The sequence below is a fragment of the Pteronotus mesoamericanus genome, unplaced genomic scaffold (assembly GCF_021234165.1).
Source record: "Pteronotus mesoamericanus isolate MK-2021 breed Mesoamerican mustached bat unplaced genomic scaffold, CSHL_Meso_final scaffold_1186, whole genome shotgun sequence".
Classification (NCBI taxonomy): domain Eukaryota; kingdom Metazoa; phylum Chordata; class Mammalia; order Chiroptera; family Mormoopidae; genus Pteronotus; species Pteronotus mesoamericanus.
The window spans coordinates 37275-52481 of record NW_026555302.1 but is presented as its reverse complement, the minus strand read 5'-3'; the positions used below and the strand labels follow the sequence as shown (position 1 = coordinate 52481).

Genomic DNA, 15207 nt, shown 5'->3' with positions numbered 1-15207 from the left:
CAGTATTTTTCAATTTCTCTGCCTTTATATCAATCTTTGAAACATTTCATTTGAAATTTTTCTGAAACTTACCTGAGCATGAAACAAAGCTAATCCTTTTGCAGTATGCATAGGAATAAGAACCTTCATTAGAAATTGTTTATGTTCTGCTTTCAGTGGCAATGCAAAGCCATTGATAATACTGGAGGGAAAAAAAGGCAGGGGAAGGGATAAGTAGTTACTACTTTATTTCTAAAAGTTATTATATCCATGAGTACACAAGGAACGGCTCTCTGCTTCAATCCTGGTGTTAAATTACTTATCTTCAAACTACTTTAGACAGACTACATCTATGAAGCCTTCCCTCTAAATCATTCAATGATCCCCAAAGGAAACTAGGACTGCCAATTAATGTCCTAGTAAGTAATTTCTATCTTCATTTTCTATAAAAGCCTATCACTTTATTCATTTTTGCCTTTATTTTTCCTCCCTAAAGCCACAGGAAAGTTAGTATCACAACATTAGGGTTTTCAATATTTCCTCAAGTAAATGGGTAGTTTCTCTTCCTTTATTGAAAGATCTTAAACTAAGAAGTAGTTCTATTCCTATCCATTCTCTATTACTAGAGAAGGCTAAAATCATTGTCATACAAGTACAAGGGTCTAAATGTCTCTCCAGTTAAAATGCTGTGTGGTGAGTAAGGAAGTCAAAATGTTCTTGTAAACTTTAGTAGGGTGTAGATTCTTCTAAAAAGAACAGATGGATGGGAATGGTCAGTCAACATCTGAACAAGAATTCTTGTAACTTCATAAAAGATTCACTATAGCTTATTTCATCTCTTCCCAATCATTCCTGTAAATTTCTGAGGCAGTCTGGCAAGATCAGGCTTAACACATGCCACAACTTCAAAAGCAGGAAGTTTCTGCTGAAACAGATGTCTTGCATGGCAGTACTTTAATATGCTGACCCCCTACAGAACTATAATAAGAATTCAGTTGAGAAATGATGTCTTGCACTCTATATTTAAATTTTGAAATAGGAAATAATTTCTCCAATCCCAGCTAAGATTTTAATACGTAAAACACTCAAAGTTACTTAATTCTTAAAAAGAACAACAACAAAATAAAACCTGACCTACCTTCCTAATATTTCCAGGAGTTCAGCAACACCATTGAAATGTTCTGTTTCATATATAAACCTGAATTTAAAATAAAGATAGATGTAATGAAAAATCAAACATCAAAAAACAAAGAGAAAGAGGCAGGAAGGTGAAGAAATCAACCCAAAGGGCAACTACTGAGAACTGTACAACCATGCTGTAAGAATTCTTTGTAAACTATTTTGCCCCAAATCAGTTACTTCTTTGCATGCTCTCTTATAAAAGATCTATTTCCTACTAAACCAGATACTTTTGCTATAACTTGCTATATATTAAGGTACCAATATAATTTCACCTGGAATATTTTATTTCACTTAAAATTTTATGACAAAGATGGCTTTTCTCAAGGAAATACTTTTCAAAATAGGAAACCTCTACTTGAAAATCCAAAACAAAAGGACCTAGATATAATAAAGCCATCTTTACTCAGATGCATTAAACCTAAGCTACACAGGCTGCCTAGCTTTTCCAAGATTAAGATCACCTCTGAGGCAGGGAGTCAAACTCAAATGAACACAGGACAGGGAGATGAGGACACACAACTGGAGGAAGATGCTGTCTCTAGAGCAGGTTACTCATTTCTAATTGTTACAATATGAAAATGCTAGTCTGATTTTGCCAGATCTTCAATCAAAACATACATACCAAACCTGCAGTATGAGTATTGAAGTGAAATCTCTTTCTTTGAAGCAATGTAAAATAGACCGTCATTTATAAAGTAGTCAAAAGATAGGCCCCATATAAATTTGATTAGCTTTGTCAGAAAATCAAATGAGAGTACTTCCAAGAGCTACTGATTGACATAGTACACAAAATTTTCAAACAAAAAGCTCAAATAGATTCTGACAATAAATCTTAAACATGAATAACACTGGCATTCCCCATTAAAAACTTCATTGCTACTATCCATTTAGATGAAAAACAGGTTGTAAATTTCTAGTTAGATGCCAATGATGTCTACAAAACAGGATAAAAATGACTCAAATACTAGCAGTTAATATTTCCAGATTTCATATATAAAAAGTTAACCTAAAGGAACTGAAATAAAAAGAAAATATGAAGAAGGGGAAAAGCACTATATATATGAATATCTGACCAGTTTACCTGAGGAAAATGTTGTTAATTTGTTTTCTGATGAATGCTCTTAATCCAAGAAATTTCCCATAAATTCGATGCAGAACGGTCTTCAGGAAGTCACGTTCTCTGGGATCTTCACTATCAAAAAGCTCCAGGAGCTTTAAAAAAAAGCTGAGAAATTACTTTTTAAAAATAATCGAGCTAAAACTTCACTTTATTCTAATATTGATTTTAAGATAACCCATGAAATCTGTAAAAAAAATTTTACAGATTCTGCTTTATCAGATTGATTTTATTCTTGCTAAGTACTGAAGCTAAAGAAAAGCTTAGGGAGTATTTCTTTTCATTTATTTCAAAAAACATGACATAATAAATAGTATAAACAATTCAAAATGTGGATTGTTTTTTGCCTTGCAACTCATTTAAAACGTCTATCCCATTCTTCACTACTTAACATGGCCCATAATTTTAGAGTGTTGAAATTTAAGAGATTTTTAATACTTTTTGATAGTAAGTCAAATTACACACAAAATCGTAAAGTTTGTAGATTGCAAGTCATTAAATAAGTTAAAAATGCACATGTGTATTTCCAATCTACTAAAAAGATTTATACAAACTAAGGCTTCCTTTTTTTGTGATTTTACACTAAAAATATTCAAGAATCACCATGCCAAGAGCTCAAAAAATAGTATTTAGTTAATAGGGTAAACTACTGGCAGAAACATGCTAACAGAGTGCAGATCATTCATGAAATAACACTGAAAAGATGAGACCACAGATTTTTATTTAAAGTCAGCTTAGCAAATGGCTGGAAACTTTTAAACCAGTTCAAATTGGCCAAATTGTCATTTTCCTATACCTTTACACAACTCTTCAGCAAAGGCAAGAATAGAGATCTTTGAAAAGTTTAAAGTCAAAAGCTCAAATTTCTATTTTAAAGTGGTAAAGAAACTGAGTTTCTTCTGTCAATAAAAGGTATTACCGTATTTTAAATGAAACAGTGGAGTTTCTTAGGGAAAATATATAAAATACTCTCGAAGAGTGAAGTCATCAAGGAATTTTATGTTCTGTACTTTATTATTGATAATTACAATTAAGATAGTAAGCTCTGAACCTCATTGGAAGTTTTCTCCATTCTGTCTTGAATTATATGTAATTGTTTACATGTGTACCTCTTCTATTACAGTGAATATTTTTTGAGGATAGTGATGACCTTTATTGTATTTATATCCCCCTAAATAAGTGTCTTGCTTAGTTTGAGTTCTTTGTCCATGAGGTTATGAAAGTACTGTATGAGGCTCCCCAAAACCATCTGTGAAGCATGAGAATTCTGTTCAAATTATTTTAATTAAAAATGACTAATCTACTCACGTAAGACACTCATATCCAAGTTTCTCATGTTGGGTTACATGGAAGATATGCTTTCAAATTAATAAAAGGGGCCCTTAATTGAGGTGGTCATATCTAATTCAAGAATAGATATAATCTGGGGGGTGGAGGGATTGATCAAAAAAAAAGAGAGAGAGAAGAACAACTCATGGATACAGAACAACAGTGTGGTGACTTGGGCGGGGGAGGGGTGGATGGAGGTAGAAGAGGATATGGAGGGGTGAATGGTGATGGAACACGATAAAGAAACAAACACCATTTAACGCAAGTTGATCCTCGGGTAAAAAATTTAAATAAAGAACAGTTAGTAGCTAAATATCAACTCTATTTAAAGAAACCTATTTTGAAATACTGTAATCGAAATAATCTATTTACATATATAATATTAACACAATGAAACACACACAAAACTCGTACTCAGGAAACTTTCTTATTTTGGCTCTGACACTTTTATCTAACTGTACTTTTAAGTGTAATTTATACCCTGTGAGCCTGTTTCTTCATTGATAAAATGAGAAAGGGTGAAACCAATTTTTTTTTTTAATCAACTTCTTTATATAAGGGCAGTGCTTGGCACATAAAAAATACTCCATAATTCTTAGCTTCCTTCTTTCTTCCGAAACCCTATGATTTGAACACAACCTGAAACTATGCAATTATTTTCCTCTCTTGAAAAAAAAGGAGTGTCTAAATTTATACCCTAGATATTTCTTCTGTACTTTTAGGTCTTAAAACTTACAACCCAATCAAATAATCTCAACATACAAAAACTGAGAATTCCCATGAATACTATTTATTAAAACAATAGACCAAGAATACCTCAGAGAAGTGATTTGTGAAAGCACAGTCATACAAACTGCTAAAAACAGATTATTGGGCCTTGACTTTTCAACTAATGGAGACATTTTGAGTAGAGGTAGAAAATGGCTTCCACTACACCGGTTTTTTTTTTTTCCTTGTTCCCCTCAACCCCATGAATAATCCAGCAGCTGAAATACCTCAAACTCCAGAGTGAGGAAGTCCTAAGGCAGTTTTCCCCCTCAACCTCCTATTATCTTAAATACAATTTAATATGGCATTACTAGAATTCCTTAATATACTACATCCCTTCTGCAGCACACAAGAGCTACCGAAGGAAACAGATATACATTCAATTTCAATTACCAAAATAAGAGTTACATTTAATCTTATTTTTGTTTGTGACTGAAACAGACATTTTACTTATTAACACATCTAATATTTCTTCACTGTTAAAAGAAGAGCTATTTGAATGGCTGAAGGACATATTGACACAGTTCTTTGTTTATCAATACATTCACAGCAACTAGTCAGAATACTTTACATGAGGTCAGGGATAGTTATGAATGACCAAAACTGAACTCCAAATATGTGTAACTCCATATGTAGAAGCTTTATCATAGGAAATACACAATGGTGGTAGAGGGTGGGAAGGATCTCTGTAGTAATTTTAATCCTGGCCTCAGCACTGGTTCATTGATTCTCTTACACCCACCTTCTACCTTTAAAATGCAAATAACTCAAGAAGAGAGCATCAAATTCCTAGTAAGACCTTACAAGTATTTCAAAAGAGAAAAATTTGGTACTACACAATTTTGTCTAGGGCCAGCCAAATCCATAGTTAAAAAGAGGCCTTCATGTTGTTAAAAAAAGATTTTGAAAATAAACACATTCTGAGAAATTAATTTTGAGTATGCAGGTTCCAAAAATAACAGCTAATAACCAATTTATAAAATTTTAAAAAGAAGGTATCACATTTGTTTATCTCTTCTTAAAGATATACCATTTTATCTGTGATTTAGGAACTGAGTGGCTAGAATGCCTAAGGTGAGAAGTGGAAGGGAAAAAGGTAATTGATGCTTGATGACAGGAAAGGAGCCTAATGCCCAAACTCCTTACAATGATCCCATTTCCATTTTTCCTTCTGTTATTTCAAAGTCATAATGCTTAAAACAATGGCAAGTTCAAGTTTTCAAAGGCTAATTTAAAAATAAAGCTTACTCTTAGGCTGGATGGTCATACCAAATTTTCTCAGTTAAATATTCCAGAAAGTCTTGCTTTTCTGGTCTTTATAAAATAATCCAAAATCTAGGTTCGAATAGGATAATTTGACTACATCAGAAGCTCATCCTTTCTTTAAAATACTCTTGTATTCTCAAAGGTACTTCATTTTTATCCTAAGTGCTGTTGAATTGAAATAAACCATACACGTTTTAAAAGAATCACAAGTTAATAAATCACCACTAAGATGAATATATTAAGACATAAGAGTTCCTTACCTGTTGTACAAATTTCTGATCAATGTATCGCTTTGCAATGCTAGGTTGGAAATCAGGGCTCTCCAAAAATCTTAAGAAGAATTCATACACCAACTATGAGAGAAAGTCAAGTGAAAATTAAGATGATGCCTGTAAAACATTACCCTAAGTTATGTCATATCAAAAACACACCTCCCTTACCAACTAGTAGGGAGATCTCAGATCTCATTAGAAAATGTAACAAGTTGTAACAGTTTATTAAAAAACTCAATATATATTCACAATTGGATCTCCTAAGATGGTAAATTTGGAGAACTGTTTATTGCTTTGCATCATTCATTAAAATGTTAAATTATAGGAGCTAGAAAATGAAGATGGTGTCTACTAAATATTTAACTAAGAAGACTATTTTGTAGTCCATATTTACTGGCAACACGTTCTTTTCCCTGTTGACTACTAAACTACTTCAATTTAATCTCCAGAATTTATTAAACACAGGATCAGAAACCTCCAGATAAGAGTAAACTGGACTGTGCCCTGGCTGGTGTGGCTCAGTGGACTGAGTGTTAGCTTGTGAACCAAGGGGTCGCTGGTTCAATTCCCAGTCAGGGCACGTGCCTGGGAATGGACCATGGCTGGGTCCCCAGTGGCAAGTCTGTGAGAAGCAACCACATATTGCTCTCCTTCTTTTTCCTCCTACCTTCCCCTCTCTCTAAAAATAAATTTTTATATATATATAATTTTATATTTCTATATACATATATACACACACATATATGTATACACATATATGTATATATATTAAAGTGGATAGTAATGGGCAGTGTATCAACAACTATAAAGAAAAAAAACTTCAAGTCTTAACATAAAACTATAGTAGGAAAAAAATTAAATCGCACAGCATACCCTTATCCACACTTGGGAAATAATGAACCAAATTATATAAATAAAGGGCTCAGGAAAGAATGTCTGTGCACCACAGTGAAGAAACTGGAAGTCACAGCAGGCCTTCTACTTAAAAAATGCCAGGATCTTAAGAGCAATAGCAAATGTTCACTTGCTACCACAAATCATTAAAGTACTTTACAGTTCAACCTGCCTTCATGAAATCTGCACCTATCTTTCAAGGAGAAAGGCAAATACACTGAAGTTTTGTTTGCTTTTTTTAAAATTGTAACCTACCAGCTATAAAAGGCAGGAAGGCTGGAATATAACCCAAAGTATGCCTTAATTTATTAGCTATTAAACTACACATCAATCTGGCACCCTAAAAGTAAAAAAGGAGGATTAGGTCACAGAGTAAAAACAGTCATTCAATAAACTGTTAGGTAGCCAGTTAGGCCACACATAGGAGGGAGAAGGAAAAAAGACTGCTAAACTTACAGACCTTACAACAAAAAAGAATTATCAGATACATTCATCCACAGAGTAACACATTTTTACTACTACAAATTCAATAATCTTCCAAGGCAAACAACAGTTTGGTATCTGAATAAACACTTTTTATTTAATGCATCTTTGCCCAACTATGCAACAGGAGTGATGTCTATCTGGTCTGATTATTATCTAATTTTTAATGTTACGTATGAATTAAGGATATAACAAGAATAGAAGTTGATAGCAATTAAGATTTTATTGACAAATTTCTAATCAACCAACTATAAAGATAATTTGCTTTGAGGTACACACATGAAAAGAGATATACAAAAGTGATCACAGAGTCCTTTGAAAAGTTAGTAGTCTCATGAACTGCTATACAGTTTCACTGGCACAACGTGCTCAGTGCCTGTTTTCATGTCCAATACTAGGCTACTGTGGCAAAATAAAAAATATGTATTTGACCTTCACCCCTGGTTACTGGCACAAAGCTCCTAAAACCCTTGGAATTTCCTGAGTGATAAGGGGTGAGACAATTATCTTTTGTTACTCACAACAAGCCCCTTTCAACCTTACCTGGGGATGAGGACTGGTTAATCACAGGAACCAACGATGTGATTAGTGCTGGGACTTTCCGCCTCAACCATCATCTCCAGGCAGGGGAGAGGGGCTGGAGATTGATTTAATTAATCACACCTATCAAAGGAGCCACTATCAAAGTGCTAAACAAAGGTATTTAGAGAACTGGGTTGGTGAACACATCAACGTGCTGGGAGGGTGGTACATGGAAGCTTTAAGCCCTTTCTCCATATTTTTACCCTATGCACCTCCTCCATGTTGCTGTGCCTGGGTTGCATCTTTTATAATAAAATGACAACACTTAGTAAAGCGTTTCCCTGAGATGTGAGTCATTACAGCAAATTACTGAACTCCTGGAGTGGGTCCTGGAAAACCGCCCCTGCCCCAGTTCACAGCTAGTTGGTCGAAAGTATGGGAGGCCCAGACTCGTGACTGCCATCTGAAGTGGGGGGCAGTCTTGTGGAACTGAGCCCCTACTTATTAATCTGTGGGGTCTGTGCTAATTCTGGGTAGTTAAGAGTAAGTGTCTGCAGAGAACTGGAAAATTTCTTGGTGTGAAAAATCCACACATTCAATATAAGAAGTGTTATGGGCAGAGGAACAAGTTTTCCTTTAGTTATGTACAGCAAGAATGGCTACCAGGTACTGTAGTTTCAAAAAGCTCATTCACTTGTTAGAAAGGTAAGACAAAACTAAAACCATAAAATGGTATACACCCAAAAATTGTATCGCACAGTTTGTGAGTGAAGGAGCCATTTAGAAGAGGGCTATAACAGAGGCATAACATCAGGAGGAAAAATCTGGAGGACATGCAATGTGAGCCCTGCATTCAGTAAGATTTTGGATAACCCAAGAAGAAAGAGGAGGGCTTTTATAGAAAGGTAGGGCATATCTTGAGAAGAAGATGGTATAGGGTATGGATAAGCATATGGAATCAGAGACTCAGAATCTTTATGCGGATCCCCAGTTCAGCAGAAGTTAAGATTTGTGGTAATGTGAGACCAGGTTAAACATGAGTCAAGTATAACATTCATTAGCCTATATATTCTACCTCTTATTATCTGTGTCAGAAATACACAGCTTAAGGCTTAATAGTTTTAAGAGTAACATGATGTCATTTGGGAGACTTACACAGTATCAAGCTCCATATAAAAATGAATCCTCTAAATCACATATACAGTAGAAACTTGTGCCTACCATAATTTTCATCTGCACCATTTATCTGACAATGAGCATTACGTGACCAGTCAATATTAGCAGCAATTATGCAGCCAACTTAGCACCACTGAGGAGATGATGAAAGGTTATCTAAATACACGTAGAGTAATCCCAAACAGAGGTAAAAGATACACTAGTGATCTACAAAGCTAAAAATCTTCAGTATGGCACAAGACCATGCTTCTCTAAAATTGCACCCTGACCCACTGTCACTCTCTATACCCTTACCCTGCATTGCTTTTTTTTTTTCCTAGTATTTATCACACCCTGACATAGTTTTATTTATTTGATTATCTTTTATTCTTTTCCACTAGAATTTAAGGGATTTTGCTTATTAGCTCAATATTTACCCCCAATATTTAGAAAAATGCCTGAAACACAATGGGTGCTCAATAAATATTTACTGTAGTTATGGAAGTTTCTGAATGTTCTATATGAAAAAATAATTTGCTCTAAGAATCTTAAGAAACAGTGCTACAAAAACTAGATACTTTCAGCAATGGATTAATTTCTTAGCAAACTTTACATATGTTCAATGTATAGTTGGTCTTCCTACTTCTGTAAACAAACAAAAAGAAAACCAAAAAACAAAAAAACCAAAACCAACTCAAAACATGACAGATAACTTAAAAGTATAAGGAATGGAGTGTTATCTTACCATTCTACTCAGTATGACCATGTCTTTCCCAATGTAGTTAAAATATACAAAATATTGGTCTTCACCAATAAAATACTTTAGAAAAAGGTACAACAGAAACCAGAAAAGATAATTAAAGTATCTGAAAATAAGACCTATACAAGAAGCTAAAGGAACTGGAAATGTTTGGCCCAGAGAGGCAAAGACTAAGAAGCAACTTTAATGATTAAGTATAAAAAAGGCTCTTTTCAAGGAGTATGGTGTCTGAATGTTTTCCAACCTCTATTAAGAGGACACTAATTTAAATGGATTTTTAAATTGACTTACTACATGAAAAAATTTATGTAATAATCAACATACACTGAACTTAATGAGATAGTTTATATTAAGTGCCAAAAACATTGTCTGGTACGTGATAAACACTAATAAAATCTTAGTTCTCTATGAATCTGTGTTTTTCCTCTGTAATATTTTAAAAACCCCATGCCAGGCTAACCTAACGACACCCATTCCCTTCCCCTTGCCTGTCTCCAATACTGAAGCTGGAAAAAACTGAAGATTCACTCTCATTCTGCCTTACATGTAGAGTAACAGAAAAATAAAAAAGAGGATGGAAAGAAGAAAATTAAAAACAATCCAACAGAAGAAAGATTAAAAAAATGATTTTGAGAGAAAGTAAGAGATACAGCGACAAAGAAGAGCCAACATATGAATAGCAGGCATCCCCAAAGAGGAAAAGTAAAGCAGTGGAACAAAAGAAATATGAACAACTATTGCTGAAGAAAACTTTTCAGAAATAAAAGTGTACTTCTATAGTCAAGAGTGCTATTCAACTGGGGAAATTTACCTAGAAAAATCACCACTTGTGTATGAATAGTCCAGTAAAGTAATTGGCCATTAAAGGAAAAACATCCTTTAGGCGTCTGGGCAAAATGACCAAGTCTTTATAGAAGGGGAAAAAAATCAGACTGAAACCATAAGACAACAGAATAACATATTTAAGGTATTTGAAGAAAAAGATCAACCTAGGATTTTATATCAATTCAAGTTAATCGTTAAAAATAAAGGCTATAAAGACAAGCTGCTATTAAGCATGCAAGAACTCATGGAATAATGTTCCTGTGAGCCCTGCTACTAAAGAATGAGCTCCAAATCACCAAGAAATGACTAGATAAACTTTAAATAAGGAATTACTGTAAACATTATATATGTTATCTATAGAACTAATAACAAGTGATGGTCATAAAGGTGACAGAATAGTATAAAATTAGTTACATGTTCTAACTATGTAGGCATCATACAACTCTCAAAAACATGGAGTCGAGGGGAGAGATGGAAAAGAGCACATGGAAAGTAGCTGCTTCAAAGTGCCATATAGGTATTTACTGTGGAATAAAAGGATATTAACTTTACAGTAGATGCTAAGGGAGAAGGAAGTGGAGAAGAGACTATTTGCTAATTTCAGTATTGTTCATTCTAAGGAACCAATAAAATAGCTTTGAGAGAGGAAAAGAGTATCACATAAAGGTATCTGTATAAAGGTAGCCATGAGAACAAAAATGTACTCTGAAATAACAAAGGTAGTATCATTTAAGAAAAAAAAAAAAGGGAAGAGCAAAGAAAGAAGTACAGTTTTAAAAACTGCAATGTTTTGTGTGTACATTATCCCATTCAATCTTTATACAGCCCTGTTTTATTCAAGTTTTATAGAGGAGGTTACAGAGAAGTTAAGCAGCTCACCCAAGAGCATATATATAGAAAAGTATCAAAACTGGAATTTGAGTAGAGGTCTATCGCCAGATTTGTTTCCATTTCACCATGCTTTGTAATGATAATTCTCTAGTTAGAATTTGTATATATTCTTTTGTTCCATTTAACTAGGCACATCTTATATGTGTGTAATTATACCTTTAGAAACTCATTTATTAGGTCTAAAAAAATAAAAAGGTGATGACATTGAATTATTTGAAAGATCTTATTACTATTAAAATGAAGCTCAAAAGGGGTGAACTAAATGTCATAAGAATTTGTACTGGGTTGGCCAAAAAGTCTGCTTAGTTTTTTCTGTATAACGGTTCTAGTGGTGCTTAGTTGTCTTTAACTTCATTCGAAACCATTTTGTTAGATTGTATTGTGAAAGCTGTCATATCAGCATGCATTTTATAAAAACTTATCAAAATTGATGAATTTTTGTATAGCCATTTTAATACTGAAGATGGAAGAAGATACGTGACATTTTTGGCATCGTATGCTTTATTATTTCGAGAAAGGTAAAAACACAACTGAAACAAAGAAAGATTTGCGCAGTGTATGGAGAAGGTGCTGTGACTGATCAAACATGTCAAAAGTGGTTTCCGAAGTTTCTTTGTACTATTGACATTTTGGCCAAATAATTCTTTGCTGTTGGTCTGTCTTATGCATTGGAAGATGTATAGCAGCACCCCTGGCCTCTACCCACTAGAAGCCAATAATGGGAGAGAGCTGACGTACTCAAAATACCCAAATCAGTAAAGCTATTGATGAAAATGAAAAATGTGTCTTTTATGGAAAAAACTAAACAGACTTTTTGGCCAACCCGATATGACAGTAATACCATAAAGGAGGGAATGGAGGTATGGCAGTATATTGGACCAAAGTTTTGAAAATTACTGGTTTTAAGTTAGTATTCAGTCAAACTAGATTGTTTTAAGATGCTAATTGTAATCCCCAGGGTAACTACTAAGAAAGTAAGTCAAGTTATAAAGAAGCATAGAAATTAAAGTGGTACCCTAGAAAATGCCTATTTAATATAAAAGGCAGTAATGGAGAAACAAAGGAACGAAAAAGATGTAAGACATACAGAAAATGACAAAACGGAAGATGTAAATCCTGCCTTATCAGTAATTACATTAAATGTAATTGGATTAAACATTCCAGTCAACAAATATTGTCAAAATTGATTTTTAAAAAACCATGATCCAACCACATGCTATTTACAAGAAACACAAATCAAATTCAAAGAATCAAACAGATTAAAAGTAAAAGAATGGAAAAGATGTTACCATGTAAAGGAGAACTGAGTGGCCATACTAATACCAGACAAAATAAACACAGAGACTGTTAATAGAGTTATAATGATAAAAGCCATCCATAAGAAGATACTGTATAACAATTATACACACATGTAGCTAACAATAGGGCTCCCAAAATACATGAAGCAAAAACTGAGAGAACTGAAGAGAGAAATAGACAATTTAACAATAATACAGATGTCAGTATCTCACTTTCAATAATAGAACTAAACAGAAGATCAACAAAGAACCAGAAGTCCGGAACAACATTATAAACCAACTAGACTTAGCATTTCTACAGAACACTCCACCCAACAACAATAGAATACTCATTCTTCTGAAGCACACATGAAACATTCTCCAGGATAGACTGTATACTAGGTCATAAAATAAGCCTCAATAAATTTAAAAGGATTGAAAATATTCAGAGTATATTTATTATCCAACCACAATGGAATAACATTAGAAATCAATAACAGAAATATGGTAGCCATGAAATGTAGAAATTAAACACATCCTCAAGTAACGAATGAATCAAAAAAGAAATCACAAGGGAAATGAGAAAATATTTTGAAATGAATGAGAACAAAAACAACATATCAAAACTATGGGCAACAGGTATTAAAACAAAAACTTGTACATGTATGATCTTAACAGCTCTAATCACAATAACCAAAAAAGCAGAAACCACCCTAATGTACATCAACTGATTAATGGATAAGCAAAAGGTAATATAGCCATACAATTGAATATTATTCAGTCATTAAAAGGAATGTATTGATACATGCTACAACACTGATAAACCTTGAAAATATAACGTAAAGTTAAAGAACCCATACACAAAAGGTCACATATTGTGTGATTCCATTTATATTAAATATCTGAACAGGCAAATCCATAGAGAAAATAGATTAGTAGCTATCAGAGCTCTGAATATGGTGGAATAGAATGTGGCTGCTAATGACAAGGGAGTATCCATTTAGGGAGATAAAAAGCTCTGGAACTAGACAGTGGTGAGGGTTGCACAACATTGTGAATGTACTTAATGCCACTGAATAAGTACACTTTAAATGGTAAATGTGTATTTTATCACAATAAAAAAGGAAATGCAATATTTTGGGAAAAAACGTTAAAGAGAGTATTATAAATCAAATATTTTAAATAGATACCCAAATCTGAGAGAGCCATGATTTCAACAGAGTATCAAATATAAAAACTGTCTATACATAATTATGTTCCATACTTGTATGTGAGGCCAAGAAGCCTCAAGCGTGGGTTCATCCTCTTCTGGATCAAAATCTGGATTATCACTTGGAGGAAGAGTACGGAAGATATTAGCACTGATCTGTTAAAAGAAAAAATTTAGATTTATGTTCTTATGTAATTGAATTCAACAATGCAAAATGAAGTATTTTTAAGACAACTTTATTTAAGAAAAAAGTTAAACTGTGGCTGTAAGCTTAGTTTTAAAAACCTGTAACATCTTCAAGATACAAAGAAGCCAGGCATTAGTTTTTCTCTGACTTCTTCAGACACCAAGCTACTGAAGATTACAGATTACCTCTGAGTTTCTCTTCCCTCTGAATTTCTCTTCCTTAAATTACAAGTTGTTGCCCTGATCAAGTGGCTAAGTTGGTCGGGCATCGTTCCACAAAGCAAAAGGCTGCCCATTCAATTCCTGCTCAAGGCACATGCCAGGGTTGTGGGTTTGGTCCCTAGTCAGAACGTGTATGAAAGGCAACCAATCGATGTTTGTCTCCCTTTCTCCCTCCTTTCCCTCTCTCTAAAAATAAATAAATAAAATCTTTTTTAAAAATTACAAGTTGTTCTCTCCAAGTTTTGCTTAAAAAAAAATGCACAAAGCGGAGGGGAGGGAAGTTGTTTGGGGAGGGGTAGTGGAAGCCTAAAGTTCCTAACTCTACCTATCCCTAATTCTTTTCATATTTCCACAACCTCCCCTATATTCTAACCCAGCAGTTTACTTATCTTATAACCCAAAATTTGGTAAAATATTTCCATTCTTATATATTCATACCACACACTAAAGAAGAGGAGGGAGGGGGCAGAATGTCTTCACTGCTATTACAGACACTTTAAAATACCTCTTGATAATTTAACTTACCGTATTTCCTCTACTCTGAGTCTTTAAAAAAAATAATGTCTGAAATCAAGAAGTGCTTTGAGAGTTTTCATTTTAGATTCAATGAAATACAGTATTTATATTTCATCTTTCAGACTGTCTCAGTAACACGGTAAACTACATATCCTTTTTCCCTAGCAGAGGAGAGACTGTGGTCCCAACTCACAATTCTCTGAAGAATGATGAACAGACTAACAGACCAAATGGTTTAGTCAACATTTAAGACCATACTGTTGCTGGATTGGTCATTTGAGATAAACTATTTGGGGAACAGAGGATGAGACAAAGGGTATATAGCAGTGCAAGCAAATTTCCAACTATTCTTA

At 33.9% G+C, this 15207-nt stretch overlaps 1 protein-coding gene across 1 annotated transcript in view; it reads right to left on the bottom strand.

Annotated features, from left to right (window-relative positions):
• Positions 1–15207, bottom strand: part of PPP2R5A (protein phosphatase 2 regulatory subunit B'alpha) — a 66477-nt gene that overhangs the window by 14068 nt on the left and 37202 nt on the right. The window contains exons 3-7 of the mRNA XM_054587613.1: positions 13985–14086; positions 5902–5994; positions 2243–2373; positions 1118–1177; positions 73–181 (exon numbers count right to left, since the gene is read on the bottom strand). Coding sequence (XP_054443588.1) covers positions 73–181; positions 1118–1177; positions 2243–2373; positions 5902–5994; positions 13985–14086 — 495 coding nt within the window. The remainder of the gene's footprint in view (positions 1–72; positions 182–1117; positions 1178–2242; positions 2374–5901; positions 5995–13984; positions 14087–15207) is intronic.